At 45.8% G+C, this 18,483-nt stretch overlaps 1 protein-coding gene across 14 annotated transcripts in view; it reads right to left on the bottom strand.

Annotated features, from left to right (window-relative positions):
* MSLN (mesothelin) overlaps positions 1-18,483 on the bottom strand; it is a 75,780-nt gene that overhangs the window by 6,426 nt on the left and 50,871 nt on the right. For 13 of the 14 annotated variants that reach the window (XM_063344530.1, XM_063344528.1, XM_063344531.1 and 10 more), the window contains 19 exons: positions 15,325-17,080; positions 14,854-14,960; positions 14,447-14,532; positions 10,349-10,389; positions 9,752-9,773; positions 9,618-9,645; positions 8,758-8,842; positions 7,579-7,740; positions 6,938-7,140; positions 6,350-6,441; positions 5,535-5,665; positions 4,791-4,912; positions 4,190-4,361; positions 3,658-3,873; positions 3,384-3,554; positions 2,196-2,342; positions 1,992-2,041; positions 987-1,107; positions 561-646 (listed from right to left, as the gene is read on the bottom strand). In XM_063344530.1, coding sequence (XP_063200600.1) covers positions 561-646; positions 987-1,107; positions 1,992-2,041; positions 2,196-2,342; positions 3,384-3,554; positions 3,658-3,873; positions 4,190-4,361; positions 4,791-4,912; positions 5,535-5,665; positions 6,350-6,441; positions 6,938-7,140; positions 7,579-7,740; positions 8,758-8,842; positions 9,618-9,645; positions 9,752-9,773; positions 10,349-10,389; positions 14,447-14,516 — 1,919 coding nt within the window. In that variant the 5' untranslated portion in view covers positions 14,517-14,532; positions 14,854-14,960; positions 15,325-17,080. The remainder of the gene's footprint in view (positions 1-560; positions 647-986; positions 1,108-1,991; positions 2,042-2,195; positions 2,343-3,383; positions 3,555-3,657; positions 3,874-4,189; positions 4,362-4,790; positions 4,913-5,534; positions 5,666-6,349; positions 6,442-6,937; positions 7,141-7,578; positions 7,741-8,757; positions 8,843-9,617; positions 9,646-9,751; positions 9,774-10,348; positions 10,390-14,446; positions 14,533-14,853; positions 14,961-15,324; positions 17,081-18,483) is intronic. The other variant, XM_063344536.1, reaches the window with a different exon arrangement.

Here is an 18,483-nt window from a genome sequence, read left to right as displayed (position 1 = left end):
AACAGTTGGTCAGGTTCAAGGCTGTTCAATATATACTGTGTCCAGTATAACATCTTCCACATCCACAGACTAAACTCTATGCAGCTGTTGTTCCCAAAGATCCTAGCCTACATTTTTTAAAAATTCATTTTCACTTTAAGGAATCTATTGCGAGACTCAGATTAAAATTGCTCAAGATTTGGATGCAGAATCACAGCGGGCAGCTACAGGAACAAAGAAATCCACTCTGCTGTCTGTTTTCTTTGACGTTGCAAAGGAAAAGCACATTCACAGAGGCCAGAAAGTACTAAAACTGCACACTGGTTTCGTATCCAAACAGACATATTTAAAAGGAGCTTTCTAGCTTTTACATTCATATGATGGATAGCTGAATCTGAAAGGACCTTAAAGCACTTTTGAAAGCTTTCCGAAATCTGATTTTTTTTCCCCTTTAAGGAGGCCTGAACAAGTTTGAAATACACATCAAACACGAACTAGTCATCACCAGCTAGGTTATAAAGTAATACCTCTTTTTCCTACTAGTTACTAGGGTAACAACATGAAAACCATAGCACAGTTACCTTAAAAACAGCAACAGGTCTTTAGGATAGCTATCTAAATCCTTGGGAATCCCATGCAGCGTCACCAGCTTCGCTAAGCAACTCAGCTGAAAGGACAGCACAGTTTACATCAAGGATGAAAAAGCCAACATGAAAACATTAGAAAAAAAATAAAACAAATATAAAGATTTTACTCTGCTCCACAGTAAGGAAAAAAAAAAAAAAAAAGAGACAGAAATCAGAGGTTCTGGTTCCTGAGAAATCTAGCCAACTGGGTCTTGACTTCTCCTGTCTTCGGGGAAATTCAGAACTGTGGGATGGAGACGCAGGACCAGTTACATTTGTTCTAGTCCCTGAAGATGAGAGATTTTTTGTTCTTGCTGAACAATCCTCCTTGCTATCTTTATGACAACACCAAACATCGCATTTCAAAATGCGGAAACTGACCTGATCTTCTCCCAGCTTGACATTCTTCTCCTTCATGACTTTGGCCAGCTCCTGAAATCTTTCTGCTTCCATCTCATTGGTAGCTGCACACGTGAAGCCTTGAAGGACCGACTGAGAAAGCCTGAACATTTACAGAAGGCAAATCAGAAGGGCAAGGCCTTCAGGAGAAAATTCGATGCTCTTCTCCCACATATATAATGACAAATACAGCAAGCATAAGCCTCCCCCATTCTCAAAGTTTAACGTTCTCCCAGCTCCATCCCCTCAAAGTTGCTAGTCTTGACTTATGTGGGAGATCAAGAAGCCATCACTGGTCAAATAAACATAATCCAGAGACTCGTAGTAGAAGTAGAAACACAGGGACAAACTCTCCATCCCAAGTAGTATTGCTGTATCCTGAATTAAAAGATCAGTCTCCCTGTGTTTTCAGCACATGCCACACATTGAAAGTGAAATGGAGTTGTGCAGGTCCCCGTCACTGAACATAGTTTGCACAGTCTGGGAGAGCTGAGGGAGAAGTCCTTAAAACTTTGATTCCTTTCTATATGGAAAAGCTTCATTGTGAAATCCACAGGACACTGATGTCAACTCTGTTGTTTTTCCTGATATATATAATGGTTTTCATAATTTTTCATCTCAGATAGGAGAGCCGACAAAAGATATATCAGTCCCACTAAATTTAATGCCTGGAATAGCACTGTGGAAGACTGACACATTCTCCGATTAGAAACACCTTCCACAGAGGCAGTAAGAAGCAAGGTTCCAGGTGCAGTCTCAGACAGCAGCATCATTTCAGAAAGCAAGTGTGGTTTATGGGTATATTTTGCAGATAACACCCTGGTAAATCTTGATGCTACATGCCTGTGTTTGGGTTTGCATGTTATTTCCCATCTGCTATTACAGATTGAATATGGTGGGTCTGCCATACATGCCAAAGGAAGCACGGAAATTGCAATCAAAGCAAACGCAAACATGGACAACGGAAGGAGAGAGGAAAAACGCTACCTGCTGAAGTCAGGCTCTGCCTTCATCACATCACTGAAAAACATGGCAGCCTGTGAAGCAAAGCCAGAGTGTCAACGGTTTACCATGCTCTTCTGCAACATTCACCTGTATTTTCAGACAGATGTGCAGAGCAGACACATAGCTCTGTAGAGTCCAAGGCTGACACTGAGGGGGTAAGAAGGACACAAGCCGCCAGCATATTACCTGTTCTCGGGTCCACTTTTTACTGTTGAGATCCAAAACATTGGGCTTCTCTTCCCCAAAAACAAGCAATGATTTTGGAACGTAACTGGCCAGAGCATCAGGGATATATTTAACCAGGTCAGCAGGGTGTCCTACACTGGAGGAAATCTTTAAAAAAAACAAACAAACAAACAAACAACAAACCAACCACAAAACGTATAATTCAAATACTGTGGCTAAAATAAACAATTGCTGGAGAAGAAATGACAAACTGGAAAGAAGCCAGGCAAACTCCCCTGATGATCACCTGGGCATTTCTTGGAGACCTAACACTACAAAATATTTCCTGTTTGACATATTCATCAGACTACGAGAGCTGCTTGGAGCTAGTACCTGGGGTCCTGATGAATGGGAGCAGTTCTATCTCTTATCAGTTTCCCACCTCCTGGCTTTATGCCCTAAAAAGTTTTAGCAGGCCAGAAAGGAGGACGCGTCTTTCCTCTCTGCCAACACAAACAATGTCTCAACTTGAGGAAGGCACGTTACAGAACAACATGGTGGTGAACGTTATTTCCCTAACGCTTCACACAGAGCCCCATTTGCCCCAGGACATGCTATAGGCAGGGCCTCTGGTGCCAAACACAGTTCAGGGTCTTTCCTAACAGAGGGAAGATGATAACAACAAACTTGAATGCTAAACACACAACTTGAAGACTAAAGTTATGGTCAGAAAAAAGGCAAAGAGGTGTTCAAATCCTACACAATCACATGGGAGGATGAAATACTGCACTGCTGAAACATCAGCCTACACTAAAAGGGACTTCCTAAGCCGCCTTCCCTTCTCACATGTTCTCACTCCAAACCATGACAATAACCTTTTTCTGAAAGCATCTTTTCAAGTCAGTGGGGAGTAGCTTCCAGGAATACCCTGTAAAACAACTGTCCCTTCTGCCCTCATCCCCAGGACCCAGGAGGCTCAGCAAGACACACTGGCTGGCTGCCAAGGACATCTACACAGGCAAGGTGATAGGGACTTGAGAGGCTTGTCCTGCTGCACACTCTGTTCAGCAATGACGAACACCCCCGAGGGAATGTTGTCTGGGTGTGCAGGTGTGTGTCAATGCCTGGCCCCAGGTAACCAGTGTTCTTAGCTGTGAGTCACCAGAGCTTTGCTAATTTATGACGCCTGAAGAGAAAAAGCAACTTCACCTTTTCCACAAATATCCTTTTCAGAGAAGAGGGCAGGGTCGCTACGTGCTGAACAAACTCAGGCAACTTAATGGCTTCCAAGATTACTTCTGGAGACAGACTTTGAAGCGTGCTGCTGTTGAGGCCAGCCACCAAGCTCCCAAGCTTTGCCAGGCTCTGTCCATTCTGGATCTGAAAAGTAATGCACGCAGGCATGAGTATGTGAAGGGCCAAACATCACTTGCTGGCAGCTATACCAGGTATGAGCTGCATTTGTGGATCTTATCCTTTGTACCTGGTAGCCAGAGCTGAGCAGTTTGTTGATGATTGTGCTGGACTGCTCAGCATTCCAGCCACGAACTTCACCCAGGGCAGGAATAGATGCTTCAAGGTCTTTTTCACTGATGCTGTTTTCAATGTCGGATATGGACAGTCCAACTGCAGCCTGGCCCAATGCACGCAGGATTGCAGGGGTGAAATGTTCAAACTTTCTCACCAAGGAGGATGCAACCTGAAAAAGTCCCACACAGACAGAAAAGAAAGTCAGAGCAGCAATGAGGTAAGCCTATGGGATCCTATGGCCTTTGGATGTCTTAAATCACTGGACTTTGTGCCTTAAACTTGTGTGATGAAGCCTATTGATGGACTGCGTCTCCCCACTAAGATTTTGCACATCATGAAACACCAGCCTGATGCCACAATAAAAAAAGCAAGATTGCCTACAGGAGTGTACACAGGAGGAGGCACAAGAGTTGATTCTCAAGCCTCACAAATTTTGTCTAGATGAATGAAGAACTGAGTCATGGGGCTGAGTGTCAATGGTTTACCTGCAGTTCCTCTGTTGTCAGGGAGGAGGGAGCACTCTCTCTAGTTATTCCTCTGTGTGTCAGGTTCAATGGGCAGTTCTTACTGATCCTCTGGGCCAAGCTCAAAGCATCGTCTCTGCTCAGGTTGCTCACTGCCGAGGGGCTCAGGTAGCAAACAAATCTGTCTGGGAGACTGCAGGTGGGAGACAAGGAGGAGAGGCTACCAGTATGACAGACAGTGGCTCTGACAGATCTTTCCTTTTTTTCCCAAAGGATGCTCTTATCCAGCACATGTTTCCCCTGATTCACTTTAGCTTTGACAATGCTGATGCTCCTGTTCACGGAGCGCACTGCTGTGTCAGGCAAAACTGCAAAAACATGCAAGGTGTGCTGCTGGTCATTAGTCGGTGGCTGGCACTGCATGACAGTCATTTCCCAAGATTTGGAACTCGTGGTCCGGCCCTCCCCAAGATCAAGTCCAATGCAATTATTTGAAGAATAGACAAATGCTTTAAAGATTTAATGGAAGCAGCCATCAGAACCACTGCTCAGCAAACTTCTGCTAAGTCACAGTACCACGCTAAACCATAAGTCAGGTAGGAAGTCAGGTCAGGTCCTGTACCTCGATAAGGGAAAATCAGGTCCAGAGGTCAGCAGCAAGGTATAGTACACAGCTGTCTCCCGGAGCAAGGTGAGGTTGCTGATCATCTGTATATTGACTGGATCCCTGGCAAATTTTTGAAGCTGAGAATGGGAGTAAAAAAAAAAACAAAACAAAAGAAAAAGTTTAGATGAATACTTTAATGTGACAGTCACTTCGGCCAGTTTGAACCAACCTCACTTGAAGCAATACGGTTTTTCTCATCCGGCTTTGAAGTTGCAAGGAAATTTATTTTTCGTTTTCAAGTAATACACTGGGACCTTGCTTTATTTATCTTTGCACTCCAAGGGCATGGTAAGCCTCTCACTCTATGACTGCTGCAAGGCACAAAGGCAGGAGAGCTGCTAAAAGATGTGGCCCTGCCCCTACAGCATTATGCACACATACAGTCATTCACTAAACCAGGCCCAGACATCGGTCCAGTCTCGAGATAAGGTTTGGGTTTGCTGCCCTTATTGACTCCAGTTTGCTTTCTGCAGAATTACCTATGTGAAATCAACTTCCGTGCAAGTGCCTCTTATCATAAGAAATCATGATGGGGAAAGAAATAAAAACTGAAGTGATTGTTCACCATAAACAAACAAGAAAAATGTTCCTGCTAGCAGCATCTCCATGAATTTTGGTCAGGGAGGGAAGACAACGTCCCAGACACAGAGTATTTTGCACGCTGCATGTTATTCATCACCCTGATGAGCCTGCACTTACTGTTGCTTCATCACCAAAAAGCTGCAGGTCTCCAACAGTAGCATGCTCCAAGAAGGATCCAAGATAATTTTCAAACCAAGCAGTGGAATTCAGACCTGGAACAGCTGCATTGTAGCATTTGTGGTTTGATCCTGTAAAACAGGCCAACACCATCAAGCTACAGACTTGCACTGTATCAGGAAAACAGTGGAGACTGGAGACTTCTGAATGCAGAACAGGCTTCAGCCTATCAGAGAACTCAGTCAGCAGAGAGTTCCCTCTGATCACACTTGATGCTCGGATCTGCATGTCTGTGCACTCCTTACACAGGGGACAGGACAGATGCCTCATTCTTGCAAAGCCCTCCAAATATTTCATCACCAGTCTGTTTCTTCCTCCCTTCAAATCTGCCAAAAACTTTTTGCGGGACATTAAATTTTTGCGTGCAAGCTACTGCCTGGAGACAGGGGAGTGTCTTACCTGGGTCCCCCTTTCTGAGCTGCTTCTGAGACGAATCTTTTAGCTCTCGGAACTAAACGCTGCACTGTTCTTTCACAACAAAACAGTAAATGCCATTTGCACAGCATGTAAATCAGCATAGGACTGACCGTGCTAATTTATAAAATCCCGGATTAATAAAGCCTTCAGGCAGGGAAATGATTCCTGATACTTCTAATCACTGTCATATTCCCAGCCTATTTCCATTGAAGAGACAATATAAATTCACCAAAAAATCTGTGAAGCCTCAGCCCTGTAACAGATTGTAGCTAATGTTGTAGCATGTATCAGTGGCTTAAAACATTCTATTGTTTCTTAAAGGAAATTGAGTCATTTACCATCCTCGATGAGATAGTATTTGATCCCGGTGTAAAGATTCCTCTGTTCTTCCACTGGAAGGTCAGAATATATGCCATTCAGGGCAGCGACTCTGAAGATGGGTAAGAAAGGCAGACATCTCAAACACAGATGAAATCAAACCCGGCAGGGTTGGATTGTCACAGAAAGGGCTGTTACATGAAGACCGATACTATGAATCACATCCTTTTTCAAAGTTACCAATGTGACCTCCCTTCACAACAGCCCCATGATCATCTGGGGGCTGCACTGCCAATCCTGTGATACTGCTTTGGAAATGCCATGCTAGCAGGGCCACTACACACACATTGACTGATGCAGAGGACCAGTTACAGGGTCAGCAGGTGTGTTATGAAGCCCTGGAGAGAGCTTCTCAGAGACCCTGCCTGGGCTTCCATCAGTTCACAGCGCTTACAGAATTGAGCCCTTTGTTTTGGAGTGAGGGCCGCTTTCCTATCTCAGCAAAACAGGACCGAACAATCATAGAATCACAGAATGGTTTGGGTTGGAAGGGATCTTAAAGATCATCTAGTTCCAACCCCACAACAATGCTTGCATTCAGCACTTACATCTTCTGAAACGTCTCACAGAACACATTTTTGGCACGGAGGCAAGCAAAGACCTTGGGCTCGACTAGGAACGGCTGAAGCCCCTCATGGACCCACTGAGACAAAACGGGTGGGCTGTCAATATCAGGTACTTGCAACATCTTCTCCCACAAGCCATTAATGAAGATCATGTTCCACTCAGAAGAAAGAGGCACGTAAGAAAACTGAAGGCAAGAGATGAGAAGAAACATATGAATTCAAGTGAATATGGACTTCTAAACAAACATTAACATAAATCCACATGAATCTGAACATTATGAACAGAATCACCCCTAGCGATAATCCCTTCTCTGGATCGTGACCCTCTTCACAGCAATATTTGTGCAATTTAAGCACAGTCAGTCTGTAATTCACATAGGAACCCCAGGTCTGTGCTGCCACTGCAATCAGCAACAGGTAACCTAGCTGAACTCATGGGTGTTATTCCTGTCTTCACAGCTATTTTTAACAGCACAGAACTCTACTATATTGGTGGAGCTCCGTTGACTGAAATAGTGCCCTTTTTAAAATAAGGTAACATTAAGGTAAAAAATACGGTAATGTTAACTAATGCCTTCCACTGGCATTACAGGTAAACAAAGAGTTGGATATGTGATACCCACCCGCTGGCTGAACATAGTCAGAGCAGCTACAAGCTTCTTGGCATCATATTTGGAAAAGAACAGAACGGAGTATTCTGGATCCATAGCACCGGCAGGTTTAGGGGTAAGGCAAGAATATAAGGATATGAGGAAATCATCCTGAAGGTCCTGGAGCCAAGCAGTCTGAAAAAGAAAAGGGAAATCCATACAGAGATAACAAAAGGCGTGTCATATTTAGAGATACTGCAGTATGCAATCTCCTTCAGGTCTGCTTCACTAGCTCACCTACACGTGAGCGTTCAGCACTGTAAGGTGATGAAACCTGCTGACAGAAGAGTCAGAAGAAAGCCCCGCTTACGCTGACTTGAAGCTAGCCTGAATATGCCCAGTTCCAAATGCTGGATCCTTCTGTTACCTAATCTGTGCTCCCCCCAAGCAAAGAGTGGCTTTAAAAAAAAAACTTTATTCCAAATGGTTTCCCACCAAAAATTAAAAAAGGCCATTCGATCAAAGTGGAAACTTCCATAAGAAACTTCCTCACTCCAGAAACATTTTTCAATGACAAAAAAAAAAAAGAAAAAAAAACAAGAAAAAACCACACCAACAAATATTTGAAGAAACTATATCTTTTTGTTAGAAATATTTATGGGAATATACAAATTCATTTGCAATTAGTGGCAGCACAGCAACTTAGAGATAATGACAAAAGCAGGAAGAGAAATAAACCTGAAATATTCCAGATGACATTTTCCACACTGCAACCACTTTTTATTGTGCTCATTAAGTGTTTTACCCTGATGGACGTAGGTTACTCTCATGCAGAGATTTGTTTCAACACTATGATACCAGTTTCTAGTAGCCAACTTGTTCTGGAAATCTCCCTTGTCCCACCTTCTCATTTGAGAGAAGTTTGGAAAAGACAGCATCCCCACTTTCACAGACAGCCCCAGAAAGGCCTCCATGGTGGTGTTGCCTGGGAAGGTGACGCTGCCACAGCTCAGTGCTCTGGATGGTCCTGTGTGTGTGACCCCATCCCTTCTTTCAGTCTTGTGGGGGAAACCTTGACAACCCAGATCTGAAGCCTGCACAAGGCTTCGGCCACTCCATTCACAGCCAACAGTGGGACTGCTTTTACATTAGAAATGGCACTGTTGTCAAGGAAAACAAAACACCAGCCCATGAAAAGGAGACTTTCATTACCTGTGCACATGCATATTGACCAAAAGTGAGGCTGCAGGGGGAGGCTTGGCCACGGGCTACCTCCAGAACCATCTCCTGGCTGACACTGGTGTGAAAAAAAGCAAAGACATCACCTCTGTGCCAGCTGCCCCAGACCTGGGAGCTAGCACTCTGTCAGCATTCCGCCTGCAGACGCAGGCATGGAGTGCGGCTGCCCGAGCCCAGGCAGCCAGTCAAAGGCATGTGAATGCCCCTGACCACATGCTTTTATTCCTTGGAGTTTTGCTGATCTGCAGCAGGGACAGCTATAAGCTACACTCCTGTAAAGGGTCCAGCCCACCCATTAAGGAACAGGAGCAATGCCAGGCAGCCGTAACAACGAGGCACAGAACAAATACAGAAGAACAGCCAACCAACAACACAGATGATGAGAACCATTTGCTGGCACTATTTGAGAGCAGGGAAAGGGTACTTGTAAATTGTTGACCCTTAAGTAGAAATCAAGTTCAACAAAGGCTTGAAGAGGGCCTGTTTGAGTCTTAGGCCCCCACGGCTAGTTAAGCTGAGCTCAGCACCAATGCCAAGGTTCTTGGAGCAGTAAATCCCCCCATGCCAGGCTGGCTGACACATGAGGGACTTGCCCTGATTTTCTTTGTCCAGCACAGACACAGAGAGAGCCCCAGCAAGGCATTTTCCCTTCACTGTTTCAATGAGTGAAATTAGAGCCCTCCCTGCCCACAGGCATCCCTGGGACTTTGCAGGGACAAAGATGCTACACCTGGTTTCAGAGGCTTCCTGCTATCCGATGTGACATCCCCAACAATCCAGTATCACTCTACAAGGAAAATGCTGCCAAGACAATTTGCTGACGGTTCACATACCTTTCCACCGAAGCACACACAGCAGATTCTGATTCCCAAAAAAAGAGAGACAAAGGTAAGGGAACTGTGATAGGAATATGCATACAGACCATGTCTGAATCTTCTTTATGGAGATTACTTGGTAAGAAACTCACCATTGACAGGGGAGCTGGAGCACTGCACCAGGAGAAAGAGAGAAAAGAGATGATCTTATCATGCAGTTGCAATGGTAGCACAACATTATTTGTGATCATTGCATACAGACAAGCATGTTAACTGCAACCATTTGTACTTGGATCTGGCCTGAAAACACACAAGTGCCCAGAACCAGAGCTCCCATCTTGCCATGCTAGGTAGTCGCCATCTGCAAAATTCCTATCAGCACTGGCTCCGTACCTCAGACAGCTGGAAAGTTCAGGGTTATACGAGTCCTGCCCATCACTCAGGCATAAGAGCCAATGGGATGGACTGTTCTCCAGATGATGTGAGTGTGGTTGATGAGCGCCACCTTCACTGAATCATCTGGTGATGTGCTTGCACTGAAGCCCTGCAAAGACCTGCAGAAGCCATCCCCACTCCACTCACTGCTTGGGAGACAGGATGGGCAAGGGCTCAACGCACTGCATCTGGCTTGTAGCAATTGATTTCCATCAATGCACTGCTACCAGGAAGCGGCCCACACCAACCACCAACCCAAACATGCTTTACAAGACACGGATGACACTTATTTTAAACATGCAAGTTTGCCTTACCAGATGTGTCCCAGCAGAAGTTGCAGCAGCTACCTGCCAACCTGGAAGACAATGTTCCATGATTTTAGCAGCAAATGCAGGACAAAGCTCCTTCCTACAGTCCAGCCCCCATCTGGCTTAACAGATCCTGAAGATAACTCATCTCACTATGTTATTTTATTCCTCATTCTTGACACAGTATTTCACAAAATCATTTCTGTCAAACCTTTCTGCTGTTTTCCCTTTGGCTTTGTGACAGCTGACTGGGTGAGCAGACATTAGGTACTCCTCTATCCACACCAGGTCAGACTGGCAGAGAACAGAAATGCAGTGCCTTAGATGACATGAGAGACTGCACACATCTCTGTCCCCACAGAGAAAAAGGCAGGGAAAGAGGCAGAAACAACACTCTGGGAATGGACCTTCTCTCCAGGACTTCCTTGCCCAGTATCCCTTGTGCACCATAGCCAGCAATCAGCCCAGCAGGCCAGGCTCACCATGCTTATACTTCCACGATGCTTTTAGCTTTGCAGCTTCTAATTGTCCTTTACAGTGTTGCCATCAATGCGTCAACTGTAGCCAAGCCTGTGTTGTATTTCATATGTTTTTCCTGCTAAATCCTCAACTGGATTAAAATCACCCTATGCTGCAGAACTGCACACAACGCAGGTAACGCCACCGTACGACAGCCCCCATGCCAGTCCTGCCTGAGAGCTTGACAGGGATTTATGGAAAGACAACTGTGTCACTGCTGGCTCTTGGCAGGTCTGTGCAAGCCCTCCACTTCTCTACTCCTTGTTTCCCAACCTTTACATTGTTCTTGATGGCAACTTTCATCTCCCCCGCCAATGCCACGAAGCTGGAAAGGTGGTGAAATGCAAGCTTAGGAAACCAGTAACAACATACACAGACTCAAAACTCCCTGGCATTAGCATTATTTACTTCAGATTAGGAGCTTGCCAAGCTCAGCATCCCCCGCGTACAGAAAAGGGAAAGGTAGAGACTTCACACTAGTTTGTGACAGGACAGAACAAGTGAATGCAACAAACACTACATGAGCCTGGTGTAGTGGGAGGTGTCCCTGCCCATGGCAGGTGGGTTTGAATTAGATGATCTTTAAGGTCCCTCCCAACCTAAACCATTTTATGATTCTACGAAATGAGAGGCACGGAGAGGGAGAAGGCAGTGCTTAGAGGCTCCTGAGGTTACGCTGCAGGCTGACTGTCACAATTTGCTAGCACTGAATCACTGCACAGTTGTTTCGGTCAGTGTGTTTCTCTAACAGCACACTCAGGATGCAGCTGGTCAGCACTGTCACCTTCACCCACCTCCTGGGGTAGCTGTGCCCGATCTCAGTCCACAGTGAAGCACCAGGGCCTTGCAGAGCCGTCTGACACAGCCATCCCTCGCTGCATTCACCCCCCACGCCACATGGCATGCCCAGTTTGCACCATTCTCCTCCCACCGCTTTAGCTACATCCTCTGACCCATCTCAGTGCGTGGCAGAGCACAGCAAGCCCGGCTGCCCTGCAGCCCAGAGTACCCTGCAAGCTTCTCTGCAAGCCTTCTTCATCTGCTCAAGGAGTAATGCGGTGATGAAAGTTCAGTAGTTACCTCTCAGCGGGGACCAACTTTAGTGACTTTGGATCAGGCACTGCAGCTGACAGGAGGCTGAAGTGGCTGTAGAGATCACCCCCACCCATGCCTCATCTCCCAGACCCACGGACCAGCTAGCCCAGGGCTGGCTGAGTAGTGCCCAACAAGCATATGGAGGTGTGCAAAGCTCAGGTTCAGTATGATTGTTCCATGGCTCTAAAGCACCAGTGACTCCCACTGCACAGTGCGGGGAGCACAGTTGGGACTGGTGTTATCCACAAATATTTGGTGAGAAGTGACTCATGGGGGGAATGTGGAGGAGCCGAGTCCCAAAACCAAAACACAGAAGCAACCTTCTGTGGTTCCTCCACAGCATATGGCGAAGAGACCGGACTAAGGTGGCTCAGGGCAGTGTGAGTCAAACCCACGGTGATATCGGGCACAGAAATCAACAGGATGGGAGACCCTTATCACTGAACTGTGATGGGCAAGAAGAGGAGGAGGAGGACATGAACAGCTTTCCTGGGTATGGATGTGTTCACCAGCCCAATGACCTGCATTAGGAAGGGGATTATAAAATAGCTTGTAAGGATAGATGAGAGGAGCCCCTAATTAGTATAACAGCTTTTTTGATTAATAACTGCTACACCTTTTTAATCATTTAATTAACAGAGAACTGTTACTAAGTAACACACAAAGGAAACACACGCATAGCTGGGCAAATGCAGTGCTTTCCTCTATCCCGAACACACATTAACTTCGCTCCTAGAGGAAGTCCCGAAAGAGTTACCAAAATCACAAGCAACATTTCAGTGCCAGAGGCTGGCCGTGAGGCCATGCTTCCCTGCCTGCAGACACAGCCGAGCTGTTTCCACTGTGAAAATCACTGCTCACCTCAGGACGGGACACCTTGGAAACATACAGGCAAGCCCTTTGGCCCCACTCTTGGAAAGCTCTTACGCATATGTTGAACTTCAAGCATGCAAATCATCCCATTGACTCAAAAGAGCAGCGTTCAGAAACACCCACAGAGGGAGAAGGAGGAAGAGAAGGGTGGCTTGGCACTCTGCAAGATCAGACCGGACCCCAACCTACTATCACAAGAATCCTCATTGTATGACAATAAATCTTTCATCGCACAACATCACAACAAAGGCTAAGATATGTGCGCATCACGCTGGGAGCAATACCCTTCCAAAACATAGTTTTCGCTCCCACACTCTGTTAGTGCACAGGCACGTCAGGCTGCAGTGAAGCCTCCCATAATGGAAGGGACTGTCTCTTTCGTGCACGTACACTGTTCAACTGCTCTCCACGGTCCCTCCTCCTCCATGAGGGCACTTCTGTGCCACGAGGTTGCTGAGCACTGCCGGGTCTCCCCACTGCTTCTTTACAACAAGGCTATTCGTGTTGATAAGGTGGCACCACTACACTTAGATCTCCTGTCCTTCCCTTTCAGAAACCTGTTTCGGCACTTTCAGAAAGTTGTGTTTTCTTTCTTCTCTTTTTGATCCGCCCCCCAAAGTGCAGTGCATGCAAGCTGTTGGATGCAAATTCTCCACAGGCTCAGCACATTTCTGATATTCTGACTTTTCTCCACCTCCAGTTATGTAGGGCATTTACAGAAGAAGATGGGTAGATGGATGGGGGCAAGCATGGCCCAAAGAAATGAAATGATTTCCCACACCTGCATGCTGAGCCAGTGGCCAACATGAGAACAAACCACCAAAATTAAAAGCAGTTGCATTAAGAGTCATTAACTTTTACAAGCAACCAATGTACTTCTGCTGGACAGAGACATCCCTCCTTGTACAGGATGTTAATAGAAAAGTGGGGAAAAGAAATATCGCATTTCCATCAGAGTGTCCATAATACATCAGTCAGTTTTGAACACTGACAACTGCTTAATTAAAGAAATAAAGAATGTTTTCCTTCCTTTAGTACTGATAACTAAGCCTACTGTTGACAGTCCCTTTATGTAGCTGTTCCCCAGCTGGTGGTTCTTTAGATTGTTTGTTTTTAACGTTTGAACGTTACGTGTTCTATTGTCATCAATATTCACTGCAAATGCTATCTCAAGTCTGATGAGGAAGGAAGAATAAAGCACTGACACTTTCTGAAAGAAACAAAGATCCTGCTCCGGAATCCCTTACTACCAAAAAAATAGATGGAGGGAAAGTAGGGAATATAATCGGATTCAGCTAAGTTTATTTCTTAAGTGCTTTCCCAGAGACACCTGGATGCTCCAAACAAAGGAGCAGTGAGCAGATAGCTCTGCAATGACAGGAAGAGAATGAATTCCAATTTTGTCTTTCCACCCTGCTTATTACAAAAATGAATATATTTTGGTTTACGAATACAACAATTAACAAGCATAACTAAAGTTTAGAGATTTAGAGCAACCACCAAAGTAACATTCAATGGTCTTTCAGCACAGTTTTCTCTTTTGAGCATTATTTCAGCTACAGCTGCTGGTAAGAAAAATCCTCCCGGGACACCCGCCACCCTCACGGTAATACTCACCAACCAAAAGGAGGAAGCCCAGCCCTGGGAGTAAAAGCAGCATTTCTGCAGAGGTCTTTAGAGCACTCATACATGCAAGGAATCACCTTATTTCAGCCAAGAAAAATCAAACATGAATAATACTTAATTGCAAAACCAAACTCAGAGTAGGAAAGTTAAAAGGTGACTGTCTCACAAGCACACTGACGCATGCCAACACCCTTCACAAAACCTATTTGAAACTAGACCCAAAGCACACAAAAAAACTTACTGAGGGTCCGCTATGCCTGGGAAAGCACAGAGTTGCACGCAGAGAATTCAGAGAGTTAGTTAAGCTAGATTCACTGCTATTGATGCCCTGATGTCAGGCTCCCCTCTGGCAGAGGAGGATAAGAAGTTGCACAGCCCCGCTTGGAGGGTTAACTTACCTCCAAGCCGCTAGTCGCCAGGTACTCAGTGTGAAGGGCTACCATCCGTAGTGGGCTCCTTTTCACTGAGCAAACTGGGGCGTGTCTCTGGCTTCTCAAAACTGCATCTGAAATTACAGGATGTATTTGGAGCACTGGACACACCTATAAGTACTTGAGAATACAAATGTTTAGCAGTACAAATAAATGTTATTTGTTAACGCTCGTCATTCCTAGGATACAGTAGGAAACACTGAGCCTGAAGCAAGGCTGCACAGAGTGGGCAGGATGAGAGCAGTGAATAGGTACATTCCCTCGCTGCCCTGTGCAGGACGTGTTTGCCAGTTACAGGAGGCAACAAAAATAAAGCCACCCTCCCAGGACAGAGGTACTCTAGGACCGCCTTCCTCTAGTTACTACAGTTTGTCGTCAGGAAATTTTGCTTCAGTGGAGTTTGAAATGTTTGGCCCTTTTCTTGAAGTTTCTGCTTACCCAAGTCATCTCCACCTGGGAGACCCACCAAGGAAAATACATGGCAGTTCCTCCGATAGTCAGACAGGCCATTTTCTGATCACAGTTATGTCAAACTGGGAACTCTGCTCCAGGCTCAGTGAGGTCAATCAACTGAAACACACAGCTCTCCACTCAAGACAGAGGAATCAGGATAGCTGAAATCAAAAAATGCAGCCCTGCAAGAGGATAAAAGGCTAAGATTGGTGCAAGCAAATCCCACAGCACAGCCATCTTTCTTATTTCCTTGATGAACCTTTGCTTGCTGACGCGCTCCAGGGTGCTCATGGCACACTGGCCTCATGTCATGGTGCCCAGCATCTGCACCCAAGTGCCACGTGGGCTTTTGCATCAGCACTCGCTGCAGCAGCTCGTCAGCACTCACAAGCACCACAGCAATGAGATCACTGCTATCCAATGGCCCCAGAATTGCAGTCCCAAAGATCCCTGTCTCCCTATCACCAGAAGTTACCTTTCCCTCAACAAACCTTCATTTATTTCCTTGCTGCAAAGTTCCTAGGACATAACTTCATGGGCTTCCTAATTCCTGCAGGCTGCTCTATTCTAAAAACTAAACAACGTTCTTATTAAAGAGATCACATTTGGTTTTAAGGGGTCTTTATGCAGTAACTGCATGCTGCAGGAGCTGAGGAATGGCTTTGCTCCTAACCCAGCTGAACCACACGTGGTGGTGTTCCCCATGATCTCCCCAGACCTATGCATCAGCAATCAGGGGGAGCTCCTGATTGTGCCCGAACTTGAGTTCTCCTCAAGCTAATGGTCAACTATAAGCACTTCTGTAAGGAAAACATAGCAAGCATAATCTGCAAGAATAAAAATGAGACCCGCTGCAGATTCTAACAAGGGATGGATATTCAACTATAGTCCACTCATTTCAGACTTCTTTTCACTGACCCTTGGATCTGATCTCCCAAGTCACTAAGAAATTGCCCGCAGTAACTCTCTCAATTTCTCTGGATGCACCGGAGTAATTTTGCATCCTCAGGTTTGAACAATCTTTCTTTGGTCACTTTGGTGATGCTTTTCAAGAGAAGTTTTTTCCATAAGCCAGTTATGTCCCAGGCTTAGGCTTGCCCCACCATGCCCACTTACAACTCGTGTGTTTGTAACAACACCAAGAAAAGCCAGTGTTGACTCACAACATCACAACATGTACCCAAACCCCAGCTCTCTCCACACTCTCAGTTTTCTTACCCCACTTAACATGTTTATCAGCTATTTGGGAACTAGTGTAACACTGATTCATAATTAGTTTGTCTGACTCAGAAGTGCACAGGATGCCCAACATCAAAGTGACTCTCATCAACACCCATCCTAAGCTACCCAAATCTATATAAACTTGAAATGCATTATTTTGAAAATGGTCAGATTCATGGACTCCTAGTTCAAAGCAAGAAGCCTCTTCTCCAGGATATCCAAATGAGGTGTTCTTGAGATGGATTGGGATCCTTCAATCGCGTTTCAAATACCAAAGCTTTCAGCATCTTGCGCCTTCTGTAAATTCAACATTGCAAGCAGGCTGACCACGACAGAGGGTCCGATAGGCATGTGTTGCTGGGGAGCTCTGGACATGCTGCTGGATGAACTGCAGGTCCATATAAGAGTCAATCAAGATGGCAACAAAGACCATGTGGCACAGAAGGCCTCTGTCAACCTCGGCCAGATCTATGGGTCTTCCCCAGGGCATCGAGAGGTGAAACACAAGAACAGGAGAGATCTGAAAAGCAGAAAAAATAACACTGAGCCTCAGCCACAGATAAGGAAACCATGGGAGGGGGCAATGCAAAGCGTCAGGACTTTCTGCTCATGTCATCCAGGAAGTCATGCATACCTAAAGGGTGTGCAGAGCACCCCCCCTTACGGGAAGAGAAACCAGAGTTCACAAAGGCAAGAAGAAACTTTCATCTGTAAACAATCTGGTATTTTTCTAAAGTCTGTCTGCAGGGTGGTCAAGCAGAACCATGTAGTACCTGCCATTTGCGTTCATCCTTTAGCACCTATGAGCCATAAGCACAGATCCAGGAGTGCTAGGTGTGATATGAACAAGAAGGTCTTTGATTCCAAGAGCATACAGTTGAGGAGATGAAGACAGACAGAGGAGCTCAAAGACAGGAAGGCAGGCAATGATTTCAACACAGCAATAGGTGAGGCATTTTTGCACACTTCATGCCAAAGCAAAATCCTGATAATTACACAGAATTAAGTCTGGAGATGATTTATAGTATCGCACCTACTCGAGTAAGCCTAAGTGAGAATTACAGCTCTCTACAACAGGCCTCCAGATAGAGGATTTTTACCTTTTGGATGTGATGCCATATCCAGCTTCACCACTTCGTAGCACTGAAAGCTGGGAAGAGCAGTTTGGCCTGTGGCAGGTATTCCTGCACTTTTCAGATCCCAGCCTGGCCCAGCCCAAGGACACAGCCACTTTACCGCAGGAGCCTCAGCACTGCTTAGCATGTCAGTGCAGTTTTCCGAGCAGGGTAAGATCACCCTGATGGACTGCCAGAAAGGAGAACCTCACACAAAGTGACATGATTCTGGAAAAGCAGGTTTTATGACTATAATTCAGCAATAACCTTCATGCTAACCAGATGGGACGTGGTTTAGGAGCTTTATACTTATTATCCGAATATCCTTAGCAGCATACAGTGATCCAGGTTGCAACTGTGACTAAGTGGGAATAAGATACTTGCAGCACACACCTGGGCAGACAAGTCTTTCAGGGGACAGGGCCTAGCATGTCCTCAGCTGCCACCTCCCCAGAAGCAGAGCCCTCCCTGTCATTAGTCTCACCTGCACCACGTTCCCTTCCTAAGCACTGCTGTCCCCACCCTTTATGAACTTTTCTAATTTTGCAGCATCAGGCTTCTCAGCTGCAGACTAATGGGAACACAAAGCATGTACCAGGAATGCTGGCAAAACTTGCTTTCAGTGCGAGACAACTAGAGACCTTCTCTTACCAAGAAGTACAGAGCTGGGAGGGGACTCCGAGACTGCCCAGTCCACCTCTTGCACCATGCTGCAATTGTAGCTACCAAGGCCGACAGAGGTGCAGCCAGCCCTTGCATAGGCCTGTGAGGGGGGTTTTAGAGCTCAGCTGTAATAACAATCACTTCT

This window comes from Chroicocephalus ridibundus, chromosome 8 (assembly GCF_963924245.1).
Source record: "Chroicocephalus ridibundus chromosome 8, bChrRid1.1, whole genome shotgun sequence".
Classification (NCBI taxonomy): Eukaryota; Metazoa; Chordata; class Aves; order Charadriiformes; family Laridae; genus Chroicocephalus; species Chroicocephalus ridibundus.
This window is presented reverse-complemented; position numbering and strand designations above follow the sequence as displayed.